The 13,216-nt window shown below is 45.9% G+C and overlaps 1 protein-coding gene across 1 annotated transcript in view; it reads right to left on the bottom strand.

The window, feature by feature from the left end:
* LOC310641208 (major facilitator superfamily domain-containing protein 8-like) overlaps positions 1–13,216 on the bottom strand; it is a 52,059-nt gene that overhangs the window by 4,147 nt on the left and 34,696 nt on the right. The window contains 6 exon segments of the mRNA XM_083364079.1: positions 2,097–2,219; positions 3,375–3,504; positions 6,901–6,966; positions 6,968–6,985; positions 8,589–8,662; positions 11,882–12,200. Coding sequence (XP_083220205.1) covers positions 2,097–2,219; positions 3,375–3,504; positions 6,901–6,966; positions 6,968–6,985; positions 8,589–8,662; positions 11,882–12,200 — 730 coding nt within the window.

The following is a 13,216-nucleotide window of genomic DNA, read 5'->3' as shown; positions in this document are numbered from 1 at the left end:
CCATCACAGGAGGCTTTTAAGAAGAGATTAGACAACCATTTGTCCAGAATGGTGTAGGATCTCCTGCTTGAGCAGGGGGTTGGACTAGAAGACCTCCAAGGTCCCTTCCAACTCTGTTATTCTGTTACCCTGTTTTATCTGAGCGTCTCTTGGTAGGGATAGCGAATTGATCTGCCTGATTTTTTTCTCCCCTCATCAAGAACCCCACAGAAAAAGTTCCTTTCCAAGATCTTTCCTTGGGAGGAAATAAAAGCATGGGAATTGCACACCACTGGATAAAGAATATGACACCCTGAAAGACAGGTGTGAAAACACACAAACACACTGCACTGCAAGTCTGAACATCATCCCTCACCCCCAAGAGATTTCACTCACAATTTTGAATTGTCAGACAGAATGGGAATCAGTAGGGGTAAAAAAAAACCAGAATTATTTCAAAAGATAATATGAAAAAAATATAAGGCTGCATAATTCAAGGTGCTGGTAATGACATACAAAGCCCTACATGGCATGGGTCCGGATTACCTACGGGAGCACCTACTGCCGGCGTCATCGTCCCTCCGTCCTATACGTTCCCACAGAGAGGGCCTCCTCAGGGTACCACCGGTCAGAGAATGTCGGCTGGTGACCCCCAGGGGGAGAGCATTCTCGGTGGGTGCTCCAATCCTTTGGAACCGCTTACCGGCTGAACTCCGGATGGCCCCCGACCTTCGCTCCTTCCGGCGTGATCTAAAAACTTATCTATTCAAACAAGCCGGCCTGGCCTGATGGATTTGGGTTTTAAAATTATTTATCTAATGTATTCTTATTTTATTGCCCTGTACACCACCCTGAGTCCTCTAGGAGTAGGGCGGTATATAAATCAAATAAATAAATAAATAAATAAATAAATAAATAAATAAATAAATAAATAAATAAATAAATAATTAAAAACAAAACAAAACTTTCAGCAATAATCTCAAGAGATCTAAATATGCATCTCCAGTACCTGAGTTTGCACAGTAGACTGGAGATGGCTGGACAATATAATCCCATTTTCTACGCTCACATAATATAATGAACCATAAAGAAATGGAATTGCCTGAATTCACACACCTTATCAGAACAGAACAGAACAGAACAGAACAAGAATAAGAATAGAGCTGGGAGGAACCTTGGAGGTCTTCTAGTCCAGCCCCATCCTCAAGCAGGAGAACCTATACCATTTCAGACAAGTGACTGTCCAGTCTCTTGTTAAAAACCTCCAGTGATGGAGCGCCCACGATGTCTGAAGGAAAGCTGTTCCACTGGTTAATTGTCCTCACTGAAGGTCACTAAATGAACTGTTGTAAGTCCGAGTCACTGGATATCCCAATCAGCTATTCAGGAGATCGCCCTTGGTGCTGCTTCCTGCAGATCTTCCCGGGAACCAGAGAATGCAAGTCGTGGGGCAATCTTGCGCAATACCTTTAATGGTTGGCGTATCAGCACCACAATCACAACAAGGGGACTCTTTCCATCCCTGCCGATAGAGGGCAGAGCCGCTACTTCCGATGTCACACCTAATTCTGTTCAGTTTCGACCAGACAGAGCAACCAGATGGTCTGGTAGAAGGATCCCTAATGGTCAAGCCACAAGAAGCTAAACCTTGGGCTATTGCTCTGTCCAGGCATTCTGAGGATTAAACTGGCTATAGGTTAAGTGAATAACTGTTTTCAATGCTGGCCTACGGGATTTCAGTCTTGTGATGGGCTGGGCATAGTCCTGGGGATGAATGGAGAGGGCCTTGTCCAGGGGTCTTCAAACTTGGCCCTTTTATGACTTCTGGACTTCAACTCCCAGAATTCCTCAGCCAGCGTGCCTGGCTGAGGAATTCTGGGAGTTGAAGTCCACTAGTCATAAAAGGGCCCAGTTTGAAGAGCCCTGGCCTTATCATTCAGCATCCTTGTGCATAGCCAAGAGAGAGACTGTTGTCTTCTAACGTGGTGCGGTATAAAGAAAACACCTCCAAAGCAGCTTATCCAAATCTACAGCCGGGTTGTGGAGTAGCCGTGCAGACACTTTCCGGAGGAAAAGGAGATTGGAGAAGGTTGGAATTAGGAACGGGTCGGGCTTACCTTGTGTTCTCTCTGCTGTGACTTTAGAGAAGAGGGACACCTGGGAGACAGCGACGAAGGGCAGGCCCAAGACTTGCAGGAAGACCCCCACGACCAGCTCCGCGAGGAGGACAGCAAAGGTACCTTGCGTGCGGGGGGGGGGGAGGGAGACATATGCAAAACAAGGTAAGGAGAAAGTTCACAGCGGAGCATACCAAATTACACCTCGCCCAAAGCCAGCTTCTTCAACCGGACACCTTCAACGTGACACCTTCAACTGCGCTCTTTGGTGGGTCAAAATGCGCTACCGCTCCTCATCACGATCCATGCCAAGATACAGAAAGGGAAAAAAAACTGCTAAGAAAAACCTTCTAATCAATGCCGATTTGGGCTAGGAGGGGATTACAGGCAGTCCTCAACCTACGGCCAACAGTCCCTCAATTGAGCCCAACATTTCTGTGGCGGAGCGAGACAGCTGTGAAGTGACGTTTGAGGACCTTCCTTGCCACAGTTGTTAAAAGTGAATCACTGCATTGACTTTGCTTGTCGGAAGGTCGCAAAAGGGGATCACAAGACCCAGGCAACTGTCTTAAAGGTGAGTCAGTGGCCAATTCAGCGTCTGAATTCTCATCACATGACTGGTGGGGATGCTGAATGGCTGTAAGTGTGAAAAAAACGATCGTTAAGTCCCTTTTTCGGTGCTGCTGTTAACTTCAAACGGTCACTGAATGAATTGAGAACTAGCTGTGCAGACATGACAATATTCAAGGCCCCTTTTTTTGAGCCAGCAACATCTGACCGTCATCTGGTTTGCACTACCTGCAGAATTTCTCTTTTGCAGGACAAGGAATTTTTATAAGAGCTGCTCCCGTTGAGGAGACTGTAAAACATGAACTGGTAAATAATTAGCCAGCGGGTTTCATGGGACACAGCTGCTATAAAGAGGGAAACGTTCTCTTGAGGTACACAAACAGAAACAATTGAGGAATTATCTACTCGGATCCTCTCTGTCCAGAATGTGGACTTTTGAAAAAAAGCACCTTTGGGGCAATCATGATCTGGATGACTAAGAATCTCCACAGACCTTTGGTTGCTAGCACTGATGATGTCACCTAGCTGGGTAATGAAACGTCCGCAAGAAAACAACCAAGTCCAGTCAGCACCAAGAACCCCATGGTTCAACCCTGAGCTACAGATATTCTCTTCTACTAGATCTCTTATGCCTCCAGGACATCAAGAGGCCAGGAAGATGGAGAGAAGAAACCTTCACGCATTTCTCCGGCAGCCCACCATCATTACCTCGGGGGTATGCCAGGAACAGCAGGCACCAGACACAGGCTACATTGCAGATGACCAGACCCATGAGCAAGATGAACCGATCTGATAGCCGGACGCTGAGAAAGCGCACCAGGAAGAAACCAGCGATGACCTGAAGAAAAAAAAGAGGCAGTACACGGACAGTGTAATCGGAGCCTGTGTGTGCAGTGACTCTCATAGCCTGCTTCCAGGTTAATAATAATAATAATAATAATAATAATAATAATAATAATAATAATAATAATAATAATAATAATAATAATAATAATAATTTTATTTGTATACCGCCCTTCTCCCGAAGGACTAAGGGCGGTGAACAGGGCAAACATATAAAAATACCAAGATACAAAAGTTAAAAAGAATTAAACACAATGCCCAAGCTAAAACAATAAATAAATATATTAAAAACAACAATAAAATCCCAACCCATCCCCCATCAGGCCAGGCCGGCTTGATCGAACAAGTGAGTCTTCAGATCGCATCGGAAGGAGCGAAGGTCGGGCGCCATCCGGAGCTTGACCGGCAACCGATTCCATAGCTCCGGGGCGCCCACAGAGAAGGCCCTCCCCCTGGGGGCCACCAGACGACATTCTCTGACCCATGGCACCCTGAGGAGGCCCTCTCTGTGGGAACGCACAGGGCGGAGGGAAGTTGATGCCGGCAGCAGGTGATCCCTGAGGTACTCCGGACCCATGCCATGTAGGGCCTTGAACACCATTACCAGTACCTTGAATCTCACTGTCAATCAAAGAGATCAGGAATTACTCCAGAATCTTTCTGCATTCAAAGGAGGCGTCTGCCTCTGAATGGCTCCCCTTGTCCACTTACCGAAGAACTTTAGTTACGACGGTGGGGTTTTTGTGTGCATGACGCAGCTTGTCATGCAAACCCATCCCACTAGGTTAATTTATTTTATTCATCAAATTTTGAAACCATCTCCCCCCCCCTCCATTCAGTTTATGTGGAAATGGATTAAGGAGACTCATAAAATTTAGATTAATCCAGTAAACAGCTTAATTGTATTGTCTGGATACAGCCCAAATCATGAGATGGACACTGAAATTTAATTGGTGGCCAAGGCCTTCATTTTGACCACAGAAACATGAACTGGAGGAAGGGAAGGGAAGGGAAGGGAAGGAGAGAGAGAGAGAGGGAGAGAGAGAGAGAGAGAGAGAGAGAGAGAGAGAGAGAGAGAGAGAGAGAGATCCTAAAACAGGTTCCTATTGTTATTTATACTACAAACTCATATCCCCACTTTCTCAAAAGGGTTGCCAGGTTCCTATCTGATTTAAAAACCTGCCAAACCTATTTACCAGAGGCAGAGCAGAGCAAAATTAGCATCACGCATTAACCATATTATTAAAAATCTCTCTCCCAAATCATTTTCAGCCCCTAGTGCCTGCTGTCTTATCGACAGCCAAAATCAGATTTTATTTATTAGACTTGTTTGCCGCCCATCTCGCCTAGAGGTAACTCTTTTGAGAGGGAGAGGTAAAAGGGAAGGAGGGTGCATTGCTTTGGTTTGGTGTGGAAGAGGTTCACTGGAAGACCTGGCAATGGGGACTTGGCCCCCGTCTGCACGTAATGGCACGTGGGGGAAAGACCGTGGGAGAATGGGCAGAGAGACATCGCCAAGCACACAGTCAGAGAAGAGGCAGCATAGCTCAAAGGTGGATACAGGTTGTCCTTGACTTATCACCACAATTTAGCCCAACCTTTCTCTTGCTAAGCAAGACGGTGGTTCAGTGAGTTTTGCTCCATTTTATAGCCATTCTTGCCAGAATTATTAAGTGAATGAGTGCCATTGTCAAATTAGTAACATGGTTGTTAAGTGTCTATGGAGATTCTGGAAACTGATCAGAGAGAAACAACCTGGAATTTAGGAGAAATCAACCAGCTTGCCTCAGAAATCGTGGGTGCTCCATCACTGGAGATTTTTAAGAAGAGACTAGACAATCACCTGTCTGAGACGGCGTAGGTTCTCCTGCTCGTGCAGGGGGCTGGACTAGAAGACCTCCAAGGTCCCTTCCAGCTCTATTCTATTCTATTCTGTAATTCTATTCTATTCTATTCTATTCTATTCCATTCCATTACATCCCGTAATTCAATTCAATTCAATTCTATTCTATTCTTCTATCCCATAATTCTACTCTATTCTATTCTGTTCTGTTCTATTCTAATTCTACTCATCTATCCCGTAATTCAATTGAATTCTATTCTATTCTATTCTTCTATCACATAATTCTATTCTATTCTAATTCTAATTCTATTTTTCTATTCTGTAATTCTATTCTATTCTATTTTATTCTATTCTTCTATCCCATAATTCTATTCTATTCTATTCTATTCTATTCTATTCTATTCTATTCTATTCTATTCTATTCTATTCTATTCTATTCTATTCTAATTCTAATTCTAATTCTAATTCTAATTCTATTCTATTCTTCTATCCCGTAATTCTATTCTATTCTACTCTATTCTAATTCTATTCTATTCTCAGTTATCCAGATCATGGTTGTCCCAAAGGTGCTTTTTCAAAAGGCAACTAGACTTTCTTTGTTTTTCCTTGAAGATGTTTCGCTTCTCATCCAAGAAGCTTCTTCGGTTCCTCTTCAGTGAACTATTTGTTAAGTGGGTTTTGCCCCCATTTGGCAAACTTTCCTGTCACAGTTGTTAAGTGAATCACCACAGTTGTTAAGTTAGTAACATGACTGTAAAGTGAATCTGGCTTTTCCCCACTGACTTTGCTTGTCAGAAGGTTGCAAAGGTGATGATCACATGACTCCCGGGACACTGCAACCATCATAAATATGAGTCAGCTGCCAAGCCCCCCAAATTTTGATTACCTGACCACAGAGATGCTGCCACGGTCGTAAGTGTTCAAAACGGTCGTAAGTCACTTTTTTCCGTGCCATTGTAAACTTCGAAGAGTCACTGAATGAATGGCTGTCAATCGAGGACTAGCAACAGCACTTAGACCTTGTATACCGCTTCACAGCGCTTTACAGCCCTCTCTAAGCGGTTTACAGAGTCAGCATATTTGACCCCCAACAATCCGGGTCCTCATTTTACCGACCTCGGAAGGTTGGAAGGTTGAGTTAACCTTGTGCTGTTCAGGATCAAACTGCTGGCAGTGGGGCAGTTAAGCCTGCAGTATTGCATTCTAACCACTGTGCCATCACCACCACTGCCTGTAATGGGCAGGCCGAGAGGGTCAGAAGAGACCCTGCCTAATTTCTTGGGCTGTAAAAAGAGATGTGTGTATGGGGGGGGAGGAGAGGGAGGGAGAGGGAGGGAGGGAGAAAGAGAAAGAGAATTGTACTTTCATATTTGCAAGGCCCTATAAACGTAGCTTTGCAATGAAGTAGAATTAGCTCGTCCGGTCATGATTCCTACCTCCTTTACCTGTTCAGGGCTGACGCTCTACCTTATTAAAGTGGAACGGCGAGCAAAATCTCCTGTAACACACAGTCTGCTCAGTTACGGTGTCCCCCCTTTTCACCCTTACCTCCACACCACACAGGAAATACATGATGCTGTTCTCCAGTTCTCCAAAGTTCAAATACTTCTGTGTTAATTGGAGTCACCATAGTCCTGCGGAGGAAAATCAATACAAGTTCCAGGTGGTTTACCTATGCTTAGAATGACCTGCAAACACTATGAGCAGCAACTTTCAATACACTAAACTCCGGGTTTCGATCCTGAACCTTTCAACTTCTGAGTCTTCAAACGAGGATGAAGGAACTTGGGTCTGGTGGGCTATGTCAGGGCTGCCCTTGCTGGCTGGGGAACTCTGGAGTTGAAGTCCACACGTCTTCAAAGACTGGACCTCCCTAATGTATATTGGTTGATACGTACGATGCCCCACAAAAACAGCAAAAGCAATAACACTTAGGTTATATAACGATTCACGGTTCTTTATAGCCCTCCCTCAGCGTTTACAGAATTGGTATATTTGCCCCCAAAAAATCTGGGTCCTCATTTTACCAACTTTGGAAGGATGGAAGGCTGAGTCGACCTTGAGCCAGTTGAGACTCAAACTGCCGACCTGCAGAAAGGCGGCAGTCAGCAGAAGTAGCCTGCAGTACTGCATTCTATAACCACTGCGCCACAACGGCTGTCAAAATGAGGCGGCTTTGACCACACAGTCGCAACCACCACTGTGATTTTATTTTTAAAAGAAGTCCCCACCCTTTATCCATGAGTTTGTGTCTTTTGAAAAGTTGGTCAATGAAAGTTGGGAGCGGCTTTGAAGCATGAAAGGGAGAAATTCCCTGGGTTCACACGACCAGCTAAGCTGAAATGGAACTGGATAGTTTTGGGTGTTTAGTGTGTTGTGAAAAGTAGCTAATGTCTTAAGGTTGGGTTGAACTGGGCCCTCACACTAAGTTAGACTGGGCTGGGTGATCCTGGCCTAGACGCCCCAATCTAAGCCCCTCACAGGGTTGCAGTTGTGCAGAAACAAAGAGAAGCAATAAAGTGTAAAGATTATCCAGGAGGTTCTAGATCGGGGGTGTCCAACCTTGGCAAATTTCATAATTTGTGGACTTCAACTCCCAGAATTCTGCGAGTTGAAATCCACAAGTCTTAAAATCACCAAGGTTGGACACCCTTGTTCTGGCTCATCCAGTCCAACGTTTTTCAAACTTGGCAACTTCAGAACATGGGTGGACTTCAACCCCCAGAATTCCTCATCCGAACAGTTGCCAAGCTTGAAATGCACTGATCTAGTTCCAACTCTCTGCTCAGTGCAGGGGATGATTAAACACCTGTTCTGTGAAGACAAAAACCACACTTTAATCCACCTAGCTCAGGGGTAGGCAACCTTGGCTCTTTTATGACTCGTGGACTTCAACTCCCAGAATTCCTCAGCCAGTACAGGAATTCTGGGAGTTGAAGTCCACGCATCATAAAAGAGCCAAGGTTGCCTACCCCTGCCCTAGTGTGTTGGGTGAAGCCAGCTCCCCCTAACTTGCCCTCCCTTCATCCTTGAAGATAATCCCCTTTTTTGTCACATTCTCTTGCCTGGACCCTCCAGATGTAAGCAAGAGGAGCCGGCACTAACCATCCACAGTCTTGCTTCCAGAATGTGGCAATGGAAACCGGAAAAAAGGACAACGCAGAAAAGCTCAAGTCTTTCACTTTCTGCTTTAGATCTAGGAAATGAGCCCAGGGTCAACGCACAAGCAGACCTACCTCCAACGCCGTTTGGTTGAAGAGGGTAATGAACTGGGCGGTGAGGAGAACCACCACTTCCTCCCGCAAGTATTCTGAAATGAAAAGACAACCACCATCAAATCTGGGAAAGCCTCCTTGAGGCTGAGGAGGCCCTTTTTACTCTGGGGGGCCGGGGGGGGAGGGAAGAAATGAAGGGTTAATCATAAAGCTGTCCCTCTGGGTGTTTTTTTTTGGACAGCTCTACTTGGGAAAGTTCAAGGTTCTCTTTCTGGTTGGATACACACAACCCTCTGAATCAGGCTAACAACAGACCCCGGGTCAGGGGTAAAAGAGCAACCTTGGCTCTTTTATGACTCATGGACTTCAACTCCCAGAATTCCTGAGCTGGCCATGCTGAGGGGAAAGGGAGAGGTTTCCAAGCTGAGCCATGCTGGCTCAGGAATTCTGGGAGTTGGAGTCCACAAGTCATAAAAGAGCCAAGGTTGCCTACCCCTGGCCTAGGCCACTTTATGACTCATGGACTTCAACTCCCAGAATTCCTGAGCCAGCCATGCTGAGGGAAAAGGGAGAGGTTTCCAAGCTGAGCCATGCTGGCTCAGGAATTCTGGGAGTTGGAGTCCAGGAGTCATAAAAGAGCCAAGGTTGCCTACCCCTGGCCTAGGCCACTTTATGACTCATGGACTTCAACTCCCAGAATTCCTGAGCCAGCCATGCTGAGGGAAAAGGGAGAGGTTTCCAAGCTGAGCCATGCTGGCTCAGGAATTCTGGGAGTTGGAGTCCAGGAGTCATAAAAGATCCAAGGTTGCCTACCCCTGCCCTGGGTGAACTTAGTTAGGGAGTTCTAAAGCTTAGTGCAATGTGCAAACCCTGCTTCTCTGGCTAGCTTATGGTTCAATCTATTACGTGGATGCCAAATAAGTTAATTCGGTAACTGAAGTCATTGTAGGAGGAAAGCCGTGTTGGTCTACGGCAGCCAAAACGTTCTTCCACATTTGCACCGACTTCCAGTAATTAAATTGCTTTACGTACTAAGCTACTTGTATTTTTAATCTTGGTTAGCTGTCTCGTTTATGTTGTTGTGTTGTACTGAAGCTAACTTATCTGGTTCAATATATTAACAGAAAAATAGAGAATTACAGAAATCAGTGTAGCGGCAACGTGGAAGACCCCTGTTATTGCAAGAGGATAATAAGGACATTGTGAAATTATGAAAATTATTCGTAATAAGGAAACTCTAGACGTGTAGAGCTCATTCTGAGCCAGCCTGCTTGTTTTTCACTCTTGCTTACCGAGCAAAGGAGAAGGAAGAGAAATAACTTCACATAGTTTCCTATTTTTTCTCACTGTGAAAATCTCAGCCTTTCCCATCTCAAGAGTCCTATAACAGCCACCAAAGTCAGGCCGTGCAGTGTCCTGGCTGTAGCAAGACCATGAAGTCATGGTGCCCAGTTTCAGTAAGTGTGTGTGTGTGTGTGTGTGTGTGTGTGTGTGTGTGTTGTTATTAGTTGGGAGCTTCTGAATGTAACCTAGCACTAATTACTGCAGAAATTGCTCGCTCGGGGATATCTCTGCTGTCCTTATTAAAGAGCTCCTGGCAGCCTATAAGACATTTGAGCATCATCTCACTTGCTGGTGTATGCTTTTCATGTTATGCTTTTTAACCCTGTTTGCTTGAACCAATACCAAAGCTTAAAATCCCTTTTATTTCCTGGAGTGTTCATTATCTCCGGATCCGTCTGATCACTGCGCTGACACTTGGCAAAACATTCAGTAACCAGATCAGTCTATTCATATGAATCAATCTCTGTCTGTTGTGATTCAGGGTCAGCCTGTGGGTTCGGCAGTTGGGTCGGACGACTCAGAGGAGGAGGAGGGGGGTGTTGAAGAGCTTGCTGATGATGGCCTTGAGGCTCCGCAGAGCCCTCAGCCAGGCCCCTCCCACCTGGTCACGACGGAGACCCAGCTGTGTGAGCCTGACAGCGTGGATGAAGATGACCCACAGCTGGCCCTGTTCAAGGACGCCCGACGCAGGAGGCAGTCAATCAGGAGTAAAGAGAGGAAGGCAATGGGGCACCTCGGAAGGAGGCAGAGAGAAGCCACGCCCTGAACTGTATAAAAGGGGAATGCGTGGGAGGGCTGGTTTGCTGAAGGCAACCGCTTGAAAAGCTCCTGTTTCATGGTTCGTGTTTGCTCTCTTTGCTCTGTGTTTTTATGTTAATAAATTTGGCAGGCTTAATTCCAGCCTCTTGCCTTCTTGTAAAAGGGGTTGTCCCTGCCTTTTCTGCAGGGCAGGTAGCAGGCTGGTACAGAACACTGTCACAAAAGCTAACCCTAACCCCACCTGGAGATTTGAAAGTATTTTTTTTGTGTGGGATGTGAAGCGTTAGAATTATTCTGTATTTAAGACGGAGACAAAGCAAATTTGGGGTCTCCTTAATTCTTGGACATGTGCCTTTGTAGAGGATAATAGGAGTCGGGTGGTTATGCCCTACAGAGGCATTTACAAGGAAACAGTATGGCTAGAGATAACGCAAATGACACAGGAAATGCACAGGTCCAAAATGGATGCCCTTTCTGGTGGGTTAGTGGTTTAATTTAAGGAGTAATATGGGTGCCTTATCCCTTACCATCAAAATTAAGACTATTTAGCCCAGTTGTAAAGGAAATTTTCAGAAAACTTTCTAGAATAGGTGTGTTTCACCTCTTCAAGGCGGATGCATCCATTTTACCTTTTAAACATCTCAAAACAAAAACAGATCAAAAGTTCCCCTTACTCCTACTCTGTAGGTCACCAAAAAAAAGGGTGCAGAGAAGAGCTACAAAGTTGATTATAGGACCGGAAGCTAAACCACATGAGGAACGATTGAAGGAACTAGGTATTTCTTTTGTAGGGGTGACAAGGTAGCCATCTTCCAGTACTTCAGGGTCTATCACAAAGAAGAGAGAGGCCAACCTATTCTCCAAAGACTCCCAAGGCAGGACAAGAAGCAACAGATGGAAACTTACCAAGGAGAGACACATGCTAGAACTAAGTAGAAATTTTCCTGAAAGCGAGAAAAAATTAGCCAGTGGAACGGCTTGCCTTCAGAAGTTGTGGGTGCTCCGTCGCGGGAGGTTTCTAAGAAGAGGTTGGACAACCATTTGTTTAGATATGGGCTCTCCTGATTGAGCAAGGGGCTGGACTGGAAGACCTCCAAGATCCCTTCCAACCATCATCCTGTGTCCTATGTTCTAAAAAGGGACCACACGCTGGCCGCAGCCAGGGCCACGACGACATCACCTGCTCCTGCCACAAGCGAAGGTCACCTCACCTTTCACCGAGCTAAATTGATGGGAGGGATTCTTGTCTTCCTCAGCGGATTCTTCATCTGCCAAGTGTCCATTGGGCACATACCGACATTCGTCGCCAAGGGAAGGTAGTGGAGGTCCCACAGGGGTGCTGCCATAGCAGGTCCCTCCCGTGGCCTCTTCGCGGCCACCCTCATGTCGTATCAGGGGCTTCTTCTCCTCTTCCAAGGCCTCCCGCTGCGCCGCTGATGCCGTCCTGGCCGTCTGAGTGGGTGGCTGGATGTCATAGTACATCGTCATCACAACAACTTGAAGCAGAATCCACACCAGACACATGAAGAGCTGCCGACAGAAGCCAGAACAGAGAACAAAAGAACGGAAAGTCCTTTCGTGTAACGCAAAATTGGGTGAGGGGAATCCCTGGGTGGACCTCACGAGCTTGGCTGCTTTCTTGCAGACATCTCATGGCCCGGCTAGGTAACATCATCAGTGCTAGGAGGGAGAAGGGGTTTTGCGCTTTTATATTCCAGTAGCAATGATGATGTTCCCCAGCTGGGTATTGAAATGTCTGCAAGAAAAGCAACAAGAGAGTATCAAGGACCCCTCGTGTCAACCCTGAGCCACAAACGTGATAGCAGTCTTCCAATATCTCAGGGGCTGCCACAAAGAAGAGGGAGTCAAGCTATTCTCCAAAGCGCCTGAAGGCAGGACAAGAAGCAACGGATGGAAACTAGTCAAGGAGAAAAGCAACCTAGAACTAAGGAGAAATTTCCTGACAGTTAGAACAATTAACCAGTGGAACAACCTGCCTCCAGAAGTGGTGAATGCTCCAACACTGGAAGTTTTTAAAGAGGAGACTGGACAGCCATTTGTCTGAAATGGTATAGGGTTTCCTGCCTGAGCAGGGGGCTGGACTAGATGGCCTCCAAGGTCCCTTCCAACTTTATTATTATTATTGTTTTTTTTATTTTTATTATTGTTATTGTTATTTTCTCCTTTAATGGTACAGAACTGAGTGCAGGGAATAAAAGGAAGCCCAAGATTAACCAGAGGTCTTTTTATTCCATTTCATCAAAGTGCAGAAGGTATTTACAATGCTGAAATTTTAAGACAGCACTGAAGGATTATTCAGCAGCAGCATTTAACAGGGAAACCCTAGGAAAAGATATTCAAGAACTATTTGATTCACCTAAAGCAGACATGTCAAACACAAGGCCCGGGGGGCCGGATCCGGCCCGCGAAGTGGTTTCATGCGGCCGCGAAGCCATCCTGGAAACAGTGAGGGAACGGCCCCCACTGCCTTGGCCCTAGCCCTGAAACCCTCCTTCTGCCAGAGACCCTCAGGTCTGTCCCACTCC

Source organism: Vipera ursinii (genome assembly GCF_947247035.1).
Source record: "Vipera ursinii genome assembly, chromosome: 5".
Lineage (NCBI taxonomy): Eukaryota > Metazoa > Chordata > Lepidosauria > Squamata > Viperidae > Vipera > Vipera ursinii.
The sequence above is the reverse complement of the archived record's forward strand: the minus strand, read 5'-3'. Positions and strand labels throughout refer to the sequence as shown.